Genomic DNA, 16,557 nt, shown 5'->3' on the forward strand with positions numbered 1-16,557 from the left:
ATGGCTGTGAGCTCCTGGTCCCCAGAGCTGGGGTTTGGCAGCGAGAAGGCGCTGCAGGCGGCCGCTGTCTCCACTGGCCCCTCCCTGGAATTATGCACCTTCCCCTCCACCCTGGGCTCCTCGGTCGCGGCTGCCGCCCTGGAGAAGCTCTTTGTTGTCGGTGAGAGGCCCGTGGGCTCCCGGAGGGACGTCATCTCGGAGGTGGCGCCTAGGCGGCATTAAGCGGGAACCTTCGTGGGGACCCTCCTCCCAGAGCTCAGGGCAACCCTGGTAGGGCAGAACCTTCTCCAGCTCCTTGGGGGAGAGGGGGGCGAAAGAGTGGGACCCAGGGCTCAGCTCTGTGACTTGGCCCAACTCACACTAGTAGCTGGTGACAAATTGTGGACAAATCCCTGGACTCCCAGGCCACTGCTATTTGCCTGTGATTGGAGTGCCCACCTGCATTTAGATTATGTATTTAATTTTATCTTGTCCCTTCTTGCCTTTTCTTTGCAAGTTAATTTCCTCCAACACTTTGGCATGGCAAACTGGAGGATTTAACAGGTAAATAAAAAAGGAAGAAACTCCTGTTGCATTAGGCAAGGAATTGTGCATTAGGCACAAATACTTTTTCTGCTAATAATTTCTTGACGCTCAGAAAGTTTGTCATAGGAAAAAAATTCATTATGCTTTCTTGCCCTGAGTGTGAGTTATAAAGTATGTAGCTCTCCAGCCCATTTGCAAGTGGGAGTACGCTTGTGCTTATTCATTCCATAGAAAAAAGGAAAAGAGACAGCAGGCAATACCTATTCTTCCCTAACACACACTTGCTTGGAAACTCAGTAACTGATTTTTCTCTTGGTTTGAGAGCTTAGTTCATTAAGAGAATCCAAGTTTTCAGGAACTGAGGGCAGAAATTGCTATTTACTCTTCTGAGTGTTGAGGATGGCCACTCAGGGCATGGACTCTGGAGTCATACCATTTGTGTCTGAATCCAGACCTCTTAGAAGTGATGGGCTCTGTGACCTTGCGCACATGACATGACCTCAACAGTCTTAGATTTCTCACCTCTGAGATGGGAATCATCATGAAGTTATAAGAATCAACTTAGATTATACATACATGTGAAACATTAAACACCTCAAACTCATCCCACACATGTGGATACAGGCCTGGAATCCATTTAGACAGAATCTGTATAATGGAATGGTGACAGAGCCAAGGTGAGTAGAGCTTCCTCTGATCTCTCTCCTCTTCCTTTTATATTTTCTTTTTCCTTCCTTCTTCCCATTCTACATGTATCTTGTCTTCCTTTGCCAACATTTTCCAAGCCTCTTTTCCCATGTGATTTCAACTTACAGTGTGTGAGAGAAAAGGCGCTATCTTTCATATGTCAATGAACGAAAAGGGTTAGAAACTCTATCTACCTCACACCTACCAGTTTTACAAATATTTACTCTCATCCCATGATTAAAATATTGGCATGGAAGTGAAAATGACATAATGGATTTTTAAAGAATTAAATAAGTGTTGTTTTGTAAAATATTACGTTTAGGATATACCTATACAAATTTATATATATATGAAGACATTCTTAAACCTACACTATGGGTGTGTTATATTTATCCCTTTTATAAATATATATGGAATTTTTTTGTCTTATCCTATACAGATTCCTTCTTTCTACCATGAGTGATACAAAAATAGAATCTTAAGAGAAACATAAAGTATATACCTAAATTAGTACACTGTAAAATAAATAACAAGTACAAAAGAGATTCATATGACGTACTATAGAAATTCAAAGATAGAAGATGTAATTTTCAGCTGAGTAAGCATTTGAGTTGGATCTTAAAGGGTTAAACAGGATTTGGATAGATAAATAAGAGATCTTAATTTTCTAATTTTTTTTTTAGAACAATCACTGCAAAGTGACTACTTTAAATGCAATGAAGAAGCTAAGACCTTTCTTAAGGACGTTGCTATCGCTGTTAAGAAATTGGTATTGTATTATCTATAAGAGCTACTTTTTCAATCTTTCACTTATTTCTTCATCAAACTTTAATTTAGCACCAGCTCTGTTCAACATACTTCAATAGATGAATAGGGAAAATATTTGCCCTGAATGAAAATTTCCCTCAGTTTCCTAAGCATTTGCACCAGTATGGATCAGTAGTGGATTGCTGCCCGGTTTCCCATGCAGAGCACTGAATTAAGGACCTGTGCTATGAGGGCAAGACAGCTCAAGAGAAGAGACCCTGCTGATAACAGAGCTCAGTTAAGGGGTGGGCCACATGGGCAAATGCTTGTGACATCAATATGTGAGCATTGCTTAAAACCAGCAAACAACCTCTGGGATAAACTGCATGTATAGTGCCAATTTTCTCAGGTCTCTATAAGCAATTCCTCACAAAACTGGTGAAAGATTATTTGGCACCTACTCCACTGACACACAGTGCTTTTCAGTGAAAAGAAATAGGTTCTCTTTCAGTTATACTAACTTGGCCCCATCAAAAAAATATTTAAAGAATTTCCTTTTGAAGTGTCACAAAAGTGTCTCTGTTTGGCCCTGGTCCTGAGTGATGTTTCAGAATGGCAGTGTCTCCTCATTTGATTTAAAAATATTGAATAAGAATCTACTACCTATCAAATATCTAAAAATGTAGAAATATGGCTATAAAGTTAATGAGCTTGAGTCTACAGACTGCTGAGAAAAGTTAATCTTATTACTTTATATTTTTATGTAATTATATATAGTTCTGTAGGTATACTACAGAATTATAGTTTATCATCCCAGTTAAGTACATATATGTAAACACTGAGAGTTTGTGTGTGTTGTACTGCACTGTGGTCCTGTGGAAACCCTTTCCTCTGTTTCGTTCTTTTAGTTATGTCTTTCTCCAGGATTTGAAGTGTTCAAACTAATTATTGTGGCTTATTAAAGTATCTAGTATGTCTCCATTTAATATCTGAGCTGTGAAATCTCTTAAATAGAGATAAATCCTCCCTTTTTTTTTTTTTTTTTTTTTTGCAGCGGCCATGGCTCACGGGCCCAGCTGCTCTGTGGCATGTGGGATCTTCCCGGACCGGGGCACGAACCCGTGTCCCCTGCATTGGCAGGCGGACTCTCAACCACTGCGCCACCAGGGAAGCCCAATCCTCCCATTTTTTAAAGTAACACATTTTCACTATTATAGAAGCATTGCGTGTTTATTCTGGAAAATTTAGAAAAAAATAGACAAGCAAAAGGAAGAATGTAAAAACCAACATGATCCCACCCTAAAACAATCATGATTGACTCTTTGTTGAATGTCTTGACTACTTTCAGGATACAGATGATTCCTGTATTGAATTTTATTTTTTACAGAAAAGTGGTCTTACTAAGTATACAATTATGCAACCTGCTTTTTTATTATTCATAAAATACAATGGCAGTTCCTCAGATCATAAACTATAGCCATTATGACTGTTTATTTAAGAGGTGATTTATTTGTTCTTTCCACTAGCAGATTTTTGAATGTTTTTTCCTTTTTGAAACTAGCCCCACATATATATATATATGTATATACATATATATATATCTCCAAACAAATCCAAACAAATAGGCAGGGAGATATTTTTAGGTAGTTATAAGAAAACCACTGTTCTTTTTATACCTAAGCATAGTTTTATAGGCATTTTCCATTTTTTAATTAAGTAGCTTCCTTTCCTTCTCTCTTTTTTTTTTTTTTTGGCCTCTTGGCATGTGGGATCTTAGTTCCCTGACCGGGGATCAAACCTGCACCCCTGCAGTGGAAGCACAGTATATTAACCACTGGATCACCAGGGAAGTCCCAAGAAGCTTCCTTTCTCAATGTCACCCTTTTGTTGGAGTCTTTCCTTTTAAATTTATTGAAACTACATACAAGGGACACACACACATAGCGAAAGATAATTTCTGAGTAGAAGAAAATCAGCAGAAATTAAAAGATAAATTAACAATGACATTAAAAACTCATTGAAGAACAGTTATTTTTCCCACTTGCTATTCCAAATAAAAATAATGGCAAAAGGTACTTACTGAAAAGCAAATTTTGATCTCTGAAAACATTTACAGGGCCTTGTTTAGGAAATCAATCTTATTATTTTAATGTCTTAACTTTTTAACTATGTAATTTACATTTTCAGGAAGAAATGAGAAAATCCACAATTGATCTTCTGGAAATTGAAAGCATGGAACTCAGCAGACTATATTTTCTACTGGAAACTCTTCCCACTAGTGTTAGCAGAGAATTCGAAGGTACTGTGAGGTTATCAACTATAGAAATTTAGTTTATCTTATAAGAAAATAGAGCCTAGTACTTGTAACAAGATGAGTTTAATAGTTATTTCATATCAAAAAATAGCCAGAAAGAGTATACAACACAAATATAGTGAGATCCATAATAAGTGTCCCTTACTTTTTAAGTGGAAATAATATATATGACTTGAATTTATATAATTATTGTAAATAGACTAAAGACAATATTTGTCCTTTTGTGACTGGCTTATTTCACCTGGCATGTCTTTGGGGTTAATCCATGTTGTAGCATGTGCCAGAATTTCCTTTCCTTTTAAGGCTGAACAATATTCCATTGTATGTATATACCATGTTTTGTTTATCCATTCATCCATCAATGGACCCTTGCATTGTTTCCACCTTTTGGCTGTTGTAAATAATGCTGTTACAAAATAATAATAATAACAATGAAATAATAAATAATAATGCTATTACAAACACGGGTGTGGAAATATCTATTCAAGGCTCTGCTTCCAATTCTTTTGGGTATAAATGCAGAAGGGAATTGCTGGATTGTATGGTAATATAGTAATTTTATGTTTAATATTTTGAGAAACTCCCATACTGTTTTCCACAGTGGCTTCACCATTTTACCGTCCCTTGCACAATGCACAAGCATTCCAATTTCTCTACATTCTTGCCAGCACTTGATATTTTCTGTTTTTGTTTTGTTTTAAATAACAGCCATCCTAATCGATAAGAATTGGTATCTCACTGTGGTTTGCACTTCCCTAATAATTAGTGATGTTGAGCATTTTTCATGTGCTTATTGGCCATTGGTATATCTTCTTTGGAGGAATGTCTGTTCAGACCCTTTGCCTATCTTTTAATCAGTTTGTTTGTTTCATTGTGGGAATTCTTTATATGGGAAACCTTATCACTCTTGTTAATAATGACTTTTGTTGCACAGAAGTTTTTAATTTTGACATAGTCCAGTTTATATTTTCATTTGTTGTCTGTGCTTTTTGTGTCATATCCAAGAAATCATGGCTAAATCCAACATTATGAAGGTTTCCCCTATGTTTTCTTCTAAGAGTTTCATAGTTTTAGCTCTGACATTTAGGTCTTTGATCCATTTTGAGTTACATTTTGTATATGGTGTAAGGTCAGGCTCCAACTTTATTTTTCCAGCTGCCAGGAGTGTTGGCTGAGGCTCACAGCTCAGTTCCTCTACAGGAATTGCCCTATAGACAAAAGAGAAAAGCTTCACTTCAAGTTAGACTCCCTCCCCAGCTGCTGCCCACATTCAGTGATTGGTCACCAAGAGAGTACAAAGGTCTGCCTCCCTCGCTCCATGTGGAATAACTCTGAAGTGTCATCACAGCTCCAGCTCATCAACATTTAAACGGTCCACCCTTGCCCAACCCTTATGTCCTCAGAGGAGATGTTCCTCAGAGCTTTACACACAAATTTTAAGATTTGTTTCCGAGGGAGCCCAACCTAAAACAGTTGTCTAAATTAAAAAAAAAAAAAAAAATTTTTTAAAGTAGGTGTTCCCTTGCAGCTCCAAGTCTACGTTCATTGTCTGCTCTGTCATAAGGGAGCTGGGGCGCTGTAAATTTCCCCTTTTGCCAGCTGGCGCAATGTTAAGCTTTGTCAGTACAGAGCACTGAAGGGTTACTGGAGGAAAAAGCGGTTGTCTTCCTGTTCTAGTGTGCTCAGCTTGGCCGACTCTTGCAGTGCAGATAGCTTCTGCCAGCGGCGTGCAACAGTCCTTGGTGCCCAGAAGCTCCCTCCAGTATCCCCTGAGTGGCTTCATGGTAGATTGCTCCCTGTGAGGCAGGTACCCTGGCACCATTTAGGTGGTTTTGCAGTGAGTTCTGAAGTACAGCAATTCCCTGTGGACCAGTCCCCCCAGTGCCCCCAGAAGCCATATTTCTAGTAAGTTCTGCCAGCGGAACATGTCACGAACTTCTTTGCCATCCAGTGAGCCACAGACCTCTTCAATGAGGTCTAGATCTCAGGTCTGGAGGTGCTGCTTCCTACAGCCCCTGTAGGGCTGCTCCTTGTACCTAGTATTCCTAAAGTCTTTAGAGTTCTCTTTACTTTCTTAGTATTCGTTCCCTCATTACTCTAATTCTCTGCTACAGTTAATAATTCTTTATATTAAAATTTCCCTATTCAATATAAGATTTCTATCTCCCAATTAGACCCTGAGTGACATAGTTAGTTATAAAAGAATTTGCACAGTGTTAGTCTAGTTTGGCAGGGAAAATACAACAAACTCCTACATGCAGATAAAAAATAAGACTTAATCTGTGCTCAAGGCAGAATTAAGAAGGTTTTTGTTTTATTTTCTTTGGTTGCCTTTTTTTTTTTTTTTACTGTCCAGATTGGGTTACTTTTATAAGCAGGAAAAATATTTTAGAAGGAAAAAGAAATACCATGCTAGCTTGTAAGGTCCTTGATACACACTGAATACTTAGCCAAGCAAATTTAATTGACCTTGTGTTTTAAAGCTTTTCAGCTTGAAGTATCGTCCTTGGGTCAGTAGCATCAGCATCACCTGGGAGCTTGTTACAAAATGCAGAACATCTAGGTCCACCTCTGACCTACTACATCAAAATCTGTATTTCAACAATATCCCCAGGTGATACATATGCATATTCAAGACATAAAGTTTGAAAAGCCCTGCTACAATGAGCAATTTAACTTGTAGCCTACAAAAAAAGAATCCAACTCTCTCAGGGGAGCTACCAGCCAGTTTCTAGGGAATTTGTTGCATGGAAATGGATGGCCCAGTATCCATTTCTAAACAGCAGTGTTCAAAAATTCATGCATTTTAACCATGTATCTATCAAGCGCTGAGGTAATCCTTTGAAGTCTTATGTGATTACACTGAGTTGTTATTTATTAATGAGTAATTAGTTCTTTAACACACTGGGTTCCCTTGAAAGCACAGCCAGAAGCAATGGCTTTTGCACTATTATTTTATTAGGACATACAATCCAAAGAGGAGGAGGGTGGGATAAGGAACCAAAGCAGGGAGAATGGAGAGCTAATATGGCGTGCAATATGATGTTGACTGCTGCTGACGGCAGCTAGTTGAGTATGAGAATACACCCTCAAGACACAGTGTTACCTCTTCTCAGGAACACCTAAGCAGTGGCTCCTGTCTACCATTGGTCCAATGCTTGCCACACCTCCCAAACTTTCAGTTACACATGCATGGGGGGTGTGAGTGTCTAAAGAAGTCCCATGGTAGAGGTAACAAGGAAGTCCTAGACAGGTGAGAAGTGGATAGGACAGGCAGGAATCAGGTGCTATCAGACTGCACCGCCTGAAATTGTGCAGAGCTCATAGAAAGCTGGTCACCGACCATAGCAGCAGCTGAAATAAGGGAAATAATTGATAGGTAAGATTGAGAGGGTCCAAAGGGGTGATTAAGAGGTGTCTGATCCAGGAACATAATTAGAAGAATATTTCAAAGAAAGACATAATTTGTTTATTATTTGAAAAGTCAGTATCTACAATTGTGCAGTTTCTCAAATAACTGAATAACATTTCTTCCACTTACTTTTAAGAATGTGTCAGGGATGCCCGAAGATTAAATCTTGTTGAGATAAATCAATTACACATGAAAATTACGAGGATAAATGATGAAATAGAGTTTCTGAAGAAGAAAATACTTGATCTGAAAAAAATTAATAAAGCTCTGGGGTAGGTTTATTCGGGGGGGGGGGTTTGTTGTTGTTTTTTTTAGTATTTGAGGGAGTCAGGGGCTGGGGCTAAAGTGGGAAATCTTTCCTAGGGGATTGTCCTCTGGTCCGAACTGGTGCATGGCAAGTTAACAGGTGGAGATCACTTATAGAAGATGACTGGGCTGATGAGGAGTGTGTGATGGCTGCAGAGAGCTGGGAAGAGAGCAGAAACTCTTCTACCACCGCAGCCAGGAGACCTGTAAAATTTCAGAGGGAATTCAGCTTCCCAGCAGCAACTACTGTGTGTCAATCACACAGTGCCTCGCACCACACCTCCAAAGGTACAAACACACAGTGGTTTTCATTTCATTTTTAGTAAAATTAAGTTTACAAACCTCAACCACCGAAGCAAGAAATTTTTCTGGGTATTGTGTTGCAAATATAATATCAAACCAGATATATTGTAGCTAGCTTAGTTCCTTAAAGACATTCAGTTATAGTCTACTGGAGGGTTGAAAATGGGATTGGCTCTAGATTTTATCTTCAATTAAATGAGAGCTGACACCTGTTAGTTTCTTTTCTTTATTCCTCAGCTGTGTTGTTAGCACTTCCCCCTCTGTGGGCCTCATTTTCTCCATCTATAAAATGGAGATTACAAATCTTGACTTACCCAGCCCATGGAAGAAGAGATATTCTGAAAGAAAAAAACAATAAAACCCTGAAGAATAATTCGGTACTACAAGTAAATTCTCAAAAGTAATGTACAAATGTCAGACTTTCAGTTTATTGGAGTAAGAAATACTCAAAGAGCCCTCATTATAGTGAAAAAATCTTCTTGGGAAGCTAAAAGAATCAGAAGGTTGCTTGGTGCACAAGATATCAAAGCATCAGGAATTAGGTGGGGACCTCAAGGCCCAGGGACAGGTTCCCAAAGTAGGCCCTCAGAACACCTATTCTGGGAGATGCTCCGTGAGGAAGAAAGTTCATGACCACGTAAGTTTGAGAAAGACTGCATACTCTAACTCCTCTTAGGGATTCACAGTGCAGATTTGTGCATGGTACATGCTAGCCACAATCACCAGAGACCACTATCAAAACTAGACTATCAATTTCTAAACTAATAACAAGGAAGATAATATCCAGGCTGGAATACTCATATCAACTGACCAGCACCATCACACCCCTATAGACCAGTGATTCTTAAACTTGAGTGTACATCAGAATCACCTGGAATGCTTGTTAAATTACTGGGACCTCCACCCCAGATTTCTGATTTAGTAGGTTTGGGGAATGGGGGTAAGAATTTGAATTTCTAGCAAGTTCCTAGATGCTGCTGATGCTGCTGGTCCTGACCACACTTTGAGAATCACTGCTCTAGAGAAATCTTTATGGAAAGTCAAATTACAAATGAACATAATGTGGGTTGCCTGATGAGCTAGCATCATCAAGCTACAATCACTTATTGCATCCATTTTTCAAAGAAAGATGTATATCAAGGTGCCCACACTCTCTGACAAGTGATCCTCTCCTGGACACTCCTCAAAAACTGGACACAGTCCTCAGAAACTGGGGAGGGGGATTTCCTTGGGTCCTACATTCCGTTTCTGAGCGCTTTCCCAACCCAGCACAATACACCTAGTCAGGTGTATTGATTTGACTTGTTTTGTTTTGCTTTGCTTCATTAAGGCCACTCAATCCTTAGTTTGCTTCATTCTTAGAAGGCTTCCTCTACTAAACCTACAAAGCACCCATTATCTGGCCCCATCTAGCCTGAGCTTCTCTTAATTGCCTTTCTGTGGTAGAGTTAACTTCTGGAAAATAAACTTACCAACAACCTGTTTCCACTTTCCTGAGCCTTTCACACAGTCCGCCTGAACTAGAGTGTTTGGCCTTGGAGATTAGAAAAAGAAAAAAGTCATTACATTGCAGGAGCTTTGAAAAAAGGAAAATAGAGAAATGTCACCAATTGTCCTTCCTCCAAATCTTTTATTGTTAGCCCTGGGGTAGATGTTTCTCACAATCTTAAGGTGGGTGTGGCCAGCAATGGATATGTGAGGTCAATGTCTCCTCTTGAACTCAGATTTGGCTACAGCTGTGAGAAGATAAGTGCGTTCAAATTAGATTTCAAACACCCTCTGAGCAGTGAAGGCAGACTCAGATCCCTCCTCCCCAACTCCTTTCGATCAGAGGAGGCTTAGCTTTCTTCTCCTGGGCCTTCTCTGCAGGGCAATGGCATCAGAAGGTGGCTGGAAGAGTGGTGGGATATTTATCTTTCCTTGGCTTAAACTACATATCTCAGGATGATAAGGTAGCTATGGCAATGCTACATATCAAACCATTTGTCCGGCCAGATCCCATTCACCTGTTCAAAACTGGTTTTGAATCATTGTATGTTTTAAACCAAAATATCCCATAGTTACTACCTGGTGTGTGAGAATGGGTGGGGTGAGGCAGGACCACAAGACACTTTTGCAGTGATAAAGAGTTGCAAGGTTGACACTTGTGTTTCCTTCTGTCCTTCATTGCAACCAACTTTAGACAATCACAAATTCAACTCTAAAATAAGTATTCGTTAAATTGCCCTCTTTATGGTGATTCATCTCATCAAGCCAACTTTAAATTTCTTCCTGGAAAGACATCCTTTTCATGCCAAGAACGATTCTTTTTCTCCTAGTGAACAGCAAGAGGAACTAGCGAGGCATTATGAAAATGTTGTCCTGTCACTCAACCATGTGATGAAAGAAAAAGCCACTACCACTGTCTACATCAATGAGACTTATACCAAAATTAACTCAGAGAAGAAAGAACTAGAATTGCAAAAACGATATATTCAAGAAGTAGAGGAGCAAATGGAAAGAGAAAAAGCAGAATATTTGGAAAAAAAACAAAAATTGAGTCAAGAGGTAAGTGGCTATTTTTAAAAAAAATACAGAATTGTATGGAATTGAGGGCAGGAAATGAGAAATAACTTGTCCTTGAAGCTAGCAAGCATTCCCATGGTATCTTCTGCAGGAATAGAGCAGAGGCTCAAGGACACTGGAGCCCATGGGGAAGATGTTTGATTGTGTAGCGGCATCTGAGTTCATGGGAAAGAATATGAATGACAGGAGTGGTAACACTGGGGTGGCCCCTTGCTTATATGCAGCACTGTAGGTACTAGGAATTTGCTTCTGTGTCACTTGGTTGTCTCTGCAGACAGGATGAGCGAGTTCAGCTCTGCCGGAACTGATGCCGAAACCCGAACTCTGTGCACCGTCACCACATTGAGTCTCAGAGACAGAGTTTTGGGTGAAGTAGAAAAGAATAGCTTTATTGCTTTGCCGAGAAAGGGGGGCCACAGCGGGTTAATGCCCTCAAACCTGTGTGTCCCCAGCCTGGGTGGGTCGGTGGGTGGGTTGTGAGGGGGAGGGTTGCTGATAAGGATCAGGGCACGTGTGGGGCCTGCATCCCTTCAACCCAAAGATCATCTGGAGTCTGGTGGTCTGGTGATGGCTTCTGCGGTTCTCAAGGTTATCGAACTGTGACCTCTCTGGAATGAAGAGTGCTTCAACAGGTAGTTAGCATCTTCCTTTTGGTGCGGGTTTTAGTGCTATAGAAGAGCTCAGAGATATTGTTATGTGTGTCCCTTGAGGAGGAACCAGGACTCTGCCCCAAGGCTGCACTATTGTTTCCTCACTGCTCCTGCCTTGTCTCTGGATCCCCTCCCTTCCCTGATTAGCAACTGTTTAAACCTGCTCTTTGGAACTCAGGGAAGGTCATGGAGGCTGACTAAAGCGTATTTCCTACGAACAAGAAACAGGGGACAGGGAAAGACTTTTGTGCCCAGGAGCCCCAGAGTGTACTGCTTGGTTTCAGAACTTGTGCCTCTTACTGAATGAATCCAAGAGGAGAGGCCTGCAGAGGGTCTAGGCAGAGCCAAGGACCCTGTTGACTGAAAAAAAAAAAAAAAAAAGCTCAACCTATAAGTTGTGAATTATGTTGTATTTGAGGACCTTACTGAGGACTGTAGCCTGGGAAGGCAGCCTCTCAGATAGTTCTGAGGAAGTGTTCCAAAGAGGTAATGGAGGAGCCAGGATATGTAGAAGTTTTTGCCGGGAAAAACCAGATAGTCCAACATCAAAAGATGATTGCTAATCACAAAAAGACAGGCATCTCAAGGTAATGATTTTAGTGCTTTTCTATGTATGGGAAGATGCAAGAGCCTGGGCTCATTGAAATCATTCCTTTGATACACATCTTGACTATCCTGTTTTTCTCCATCCTGAAGCCCCTCAGGGCACACCATCAGGCTGAGGCTACACAGTGGCTGATGGCTTGATGGTGAGTAACATTCGTTGTTTACTGAAATGGCAGGCCACATTTTTTTGTCCACAGCCCCAACAGAGAAGGGTATTTTGAGACCAGCAATTTTGTGAGGGTCAGTGGAGATAGCTACTGCATCCTGAATTCTAAATAATTCACCCTCTGAATGGCTTCTGATTGATTCCTGTTTTTTCTGCTTCCAGTTGCCCCAGGGGAAGCAGGGCTATCTCCGTGCTAGGTGTTCCTAGCAGCAGCCTTCTTTTCCTCCATGCAGTGAGGGCCTAGCCCAGGATGGAAATTGCTGTTGAGCTCTTGGTGCTGCCCTCTGCATCATGGGAACTGGCATAACTATAATGCAGGAAATTGGACCTGGGCTTGCAACCCTGCTATATTAAATATGCATAAAGATATATATATATGTATAAAGAAAGAAAGAAAAGAACATTTATTAAATTGCACTTCTTGAGTCTTAATTAAAATTTAGTAGAATACAATCTGGCAGTGATCAACATTTTGATGCCAGAGAGAGAAATATCACTCCCTGGGAAGTGCAGGCCCCTGGGACAGACTGCCAAGTGAGGGTGCTTGGCTTTGCAAAGAAAATAATTCAAGAGTGAGAAAAAGTAAAGGGAAAGCAAGTTTATTTAGCGAGACACACATTTCTTAGGCAGAATGCCGACCTGTCTCAGAAAGCGAGAGTGGCCTCAGGGTGTGTGGGTGGTTAGTTTTTATGGACTGCGTAATTTTATACGATAACAAGTGGGAGGAATATTCTATTGCAATATTTTGGGAAAGGGGGTGAGGATTTCCAGGAATTGGGCCACTGCCCTCTTTCTGGCCTTTTATGGTCAGCCTGGGAACTGTCACGGTGCCTGTGGGTATGTCATTTAGCATATGCTAATGTATTACAGTGAGAGTATAATGAGGCTTAAGGTCTACTGGAAGTCTTCCACCATCCTGGGCCTATTGATTCTAACCAGTTTTTTTTTTTTTTGGCTGCATTGGGTCTTCGTTGCTACGCTCGGGGCTTTCTCTAGTTGTGGCGAGCAGGGGTTACTCTTCATTGCAGTGCGTGTGCTTCTCATTGCCGTGGCTTCTCTTGTTGTGGAGCACGGGCTCTAAGCGCTCGGGTTTCAGTAGTTGTGGCATGTGGGCTCAGTAGTTGTAGTGCATGGATTTAGTTGCTCCGCGGCATGTGGGATCTTCCTGGACCAGGGCTCGAACTGGTGTCCCCTGTGTTGGCAGGCGGACTCTTAACCACTGTGCCACCAGGGAAGCCCCTAACCAGTTTTCAGAGTATCCTGTTTTTCTCCAATGGCTTTGTCCCCTTCCTCATTCTTTTAATGGTTTTGCCCTGCCCTCTTCCTTCGTCTCAATTTGGTTCTTGGGATGATTGGTTTCATGATAAGACTATTCATAAGTTCCAGTCAGGTCTGAGAGTCTCTATCCTTTAAAGTGCCCCTGTCTTCAGAAACAGTTTTACACTAAAACCATGAATTATTTTTCTTAAGTATAGACAGCTCAGCCCTAGTCATCCTCAGAACAGGCACTTTGTGAGGTCGCTGGCAAAGAGCCCCTTGGGCAGTCTGCAGCCACTAAACAGAATTTGTAAAAGCCGAGTTCCCTGGACCTTTTCCGGGTATGAAGCCAGCTGTTAGCCTGCACTGCAATAGTGGAGTCAGCTGAAATTCCTGACTCCTATCATTGGACTAGACCTTGCTTGGATTTTTTGTTATTGCAATGAAATAGAATCAGGACAACAAGGACCAAAAGGGGTTTTCCTGTTTTCATTCTCTACCCACAACAATGATGAGAGGACTTCATTTCACCCACCGTTTCCAGCCCTCTGCTGGACTTTCTCTCTGAACAGTCTGGAAGCCCCACACTGGAGGGGTTCACTGAAGTTATAGGGGCAGAAAGTGGGATGTTCTGCATGGACACAGGGGAGGGACGATATGCAGGGCAGTGTAGGTTGGGAGTGGCGAGAGCCTTGTCCCTTTTCTTTACTTCCCCAGCGGCTGAAACAATGGTCAGTAGTGGCATAGGATCTGAGCTTTGCCCACCCAAAGGAAGGCTCCGCCAGGCAAGGATTTTGTCTGGCTTTTTTCATTGATAAATTCTAGCATCAGGATCAGTGCCTCTCGCATGTTGTAGGCACTCTATAATATTACTGTATTGAATGATTGAGTTTCTAACTTCATTTTAAGCTCTAAAGGGAAGTTTCTACCCTCCCCAACCCCTTCCTATTCTTTAATATAAATGTTAAAAGGAAGGAAGGCCAGAGGGGCTTCAAATTGAGAATTTGAGAACATGATAGGTTCTCCTTCCTTTTGTGAATAGTGTTTCTCAGGGATCCACAAACTTTTTCTGAAAGGCGCCAGAGAGTAACAGGGCTCTGTGGACCATATACAGTCTCTGTCACAACTACTCAACTCTGCCGTTTTAGCACAGAGAAGCCAAGAGCACTACCTAAATAAATGAATGTGGCTTCACAAAAACAGGTGGAGGCTGGATTTGGCCTACAGGTAGTAGTTTGCCTACCCCTGGTCTATCTCCCTGGAAAAGGGTTAGGATACTTTCAGATGCAAATAGCAGAAGCCCTGACTCAAATTGACTTAAATAGTAAGGACATTTATTATCTTACACAGTAGGAATTCCCAAGGTAGGGCAGACTGCAGGACTAGCTAATTCAGTGGCTCATCCCTCCTCCATCTTTCATCTTAAGGCTGGTTTCCCTCTTCATCACAAGATGGCTGCCAGTGACAACTGGACTATGTTTCCTTTCTCAAGTAGAAAGAAGAAAACCTTTCCCAACCAAGAACATAAGTTTCTTGCTATGTCTGATCCGGCCACATTAAGACAGTGCCCACCCCAGAACAATAGTAGATCCTAAGGGAATATGTGTACTAGTGGGCTAGACCAACTGGGAGTGGATATTAAGGACTCAACCACCAATGCTCACTAAGTGCACATCATATGCCATAGTAACAGCCTGTTAATTCCCTTTATTTCCAATGAGAAAGGAAAAGCTATTTACAGCTGTCAGAGTCTTCAAACCATAAGTTCTCTTCTAACACAAAAGAGTTTTTGCTAATATTATTTCTATAATTGCAAGACCCAAGACCTTGGGAGAAGGCTTAGGCCAAAGTATGAGCACAGAATTTCAATTTTCAACAAAATTTATTATCACCAAGTTTCATTATAATGCACCTGTGCCCTAGTGCAGAGATAACTGATAATGATCACATTCATTCAGAGTAACCACTTTGGGTGAATTGGCTGGTGGCTTTGATGGAAAGCCACAGAAACATATGTTTTCATAACTCTTTAATACAGAGTTAAATATACTTGCTTGGGTCTTACTATTCAGTTACCTTTTTCTTGATAATTCATTTTGCCAGACAAATCCATGATGTGTCTGATTTTTATAAGAAGGTGACTCATTTCAATAGGATCTGACAGGTAATCACAATATGTTTAATCTTAGGAAAACTGTTGTTTATCCTGTTAGTGAAAATAATCAATAAACAATCTGTAATAAGAATAGAAAAGAGTTTTTTATTTGAGCCAAACTAAGAACTAGTTCAGAAGTCGTCTTCCCAGATTACTCTGAGAAGCTGCTCCAGAGAAGCATGGTTTTCAATATAGTTTTTTGTTTTTTTGGTTTTTTTGCGGTACGCGGGGCTCTCACTGTTGTGGCCTCTCCCGTTGTGGAGCACAGGCTCCGGACGCTCAGGCTCAGCGGCCATGGCTCACGGGCCCAGCCGCTCCGCGGCCTGTGGGATCTTCCCGGTCCGGAGCACGACCCCGTGTCCCCTGCATCGGCAGGCGGACTCTCAACCACTGCGCCACCAGGAAAGCCCTCAATATAGTTTTATATCTTGTCAGAACAAAGAACACTAAACAAGTCAGGGTTACATTTCTTCAATGTTTCGAAAAAAAAGAACAGAACAGCACATACACAGTGAGTCAGTATGGCCTTTGCACGTGGGAATGGAGTCTTATATCTTGTCAGAACAAAGAACACTAAACAAGTCAGGGTTACATTTCTTCAATGTTTCGAAAAAAAGAACAGAACAGCACATACACAGTGAGTCAGTATGGCCTTTGCACGTGGGAATGGAGTCTTATCATCAAAGTAGTACCAGCATTAGCATCACAGGAAGAGGGATATTTAATCTTTTTTTTTTTTTTTTTCTGCGGTACGCGGGCCTCTCACTGTTGTGGTCTCTCCCGTTTGTGGAGCACAGGCTCCGGACACACAGGCTCAGCAGCCATGGCTCACGAGCCCAGCCGCTCTGTGGCATGGGGGGTCTT

The 16,557-nt window shown here is 41.2% G+C and overlaps 1 protein-coding gene across 1 annotated transcript in view; it reads left to right on the forward strand.

Moving 5' to 3' along the window:
* Nucleotides 1-16,557, forward strand: part of CCDC175 (coiled-coil domain containing 175) — a 65,667-nt gene continuing 49,110 nt past the window's right edge. The window contains exons 1-5 of the mRNA XM_007466055.1: nucleotides 1-160; nucleotides 1,896-1,981; nucleotides 4,147-4,258; nucleotides 7,822-7,957; nucleotides 10,613-10,841. Of these exons, the coding sequence (XP_007466117.1) occupies nucleotides 1-160; nucleotides 1,896-1,981; nucleotides 4,147-4,258; nucleotides 7,822-7,957; nucleotides 10,613-10,841 (723 nt within the window). The remainder of the gene's footprint in view (nucleotides 161-1,895; nucleotides 1,982-4,146; nucleotides 4,259-7,821; nucleotides 7,958-10,612; nucleotides 10,842-16,557) is intronic.

This window comes from Lipotes vexillifer, unplaced genomic scaffold (assembly GCF_000442215.2).
Source record: "Lipotes vexillifer unplaced genomic scaffold, Lipotes_vexillifer_v1.1 scaffold25, whole genome shotgun sequence".
Classification (NCBI taxonomy): Eukaryota; Metazoa; Chordata; class Mammalia; order Artiodactyla; family Lipotidae; genus Lipotes; species Lipotes vexillifer.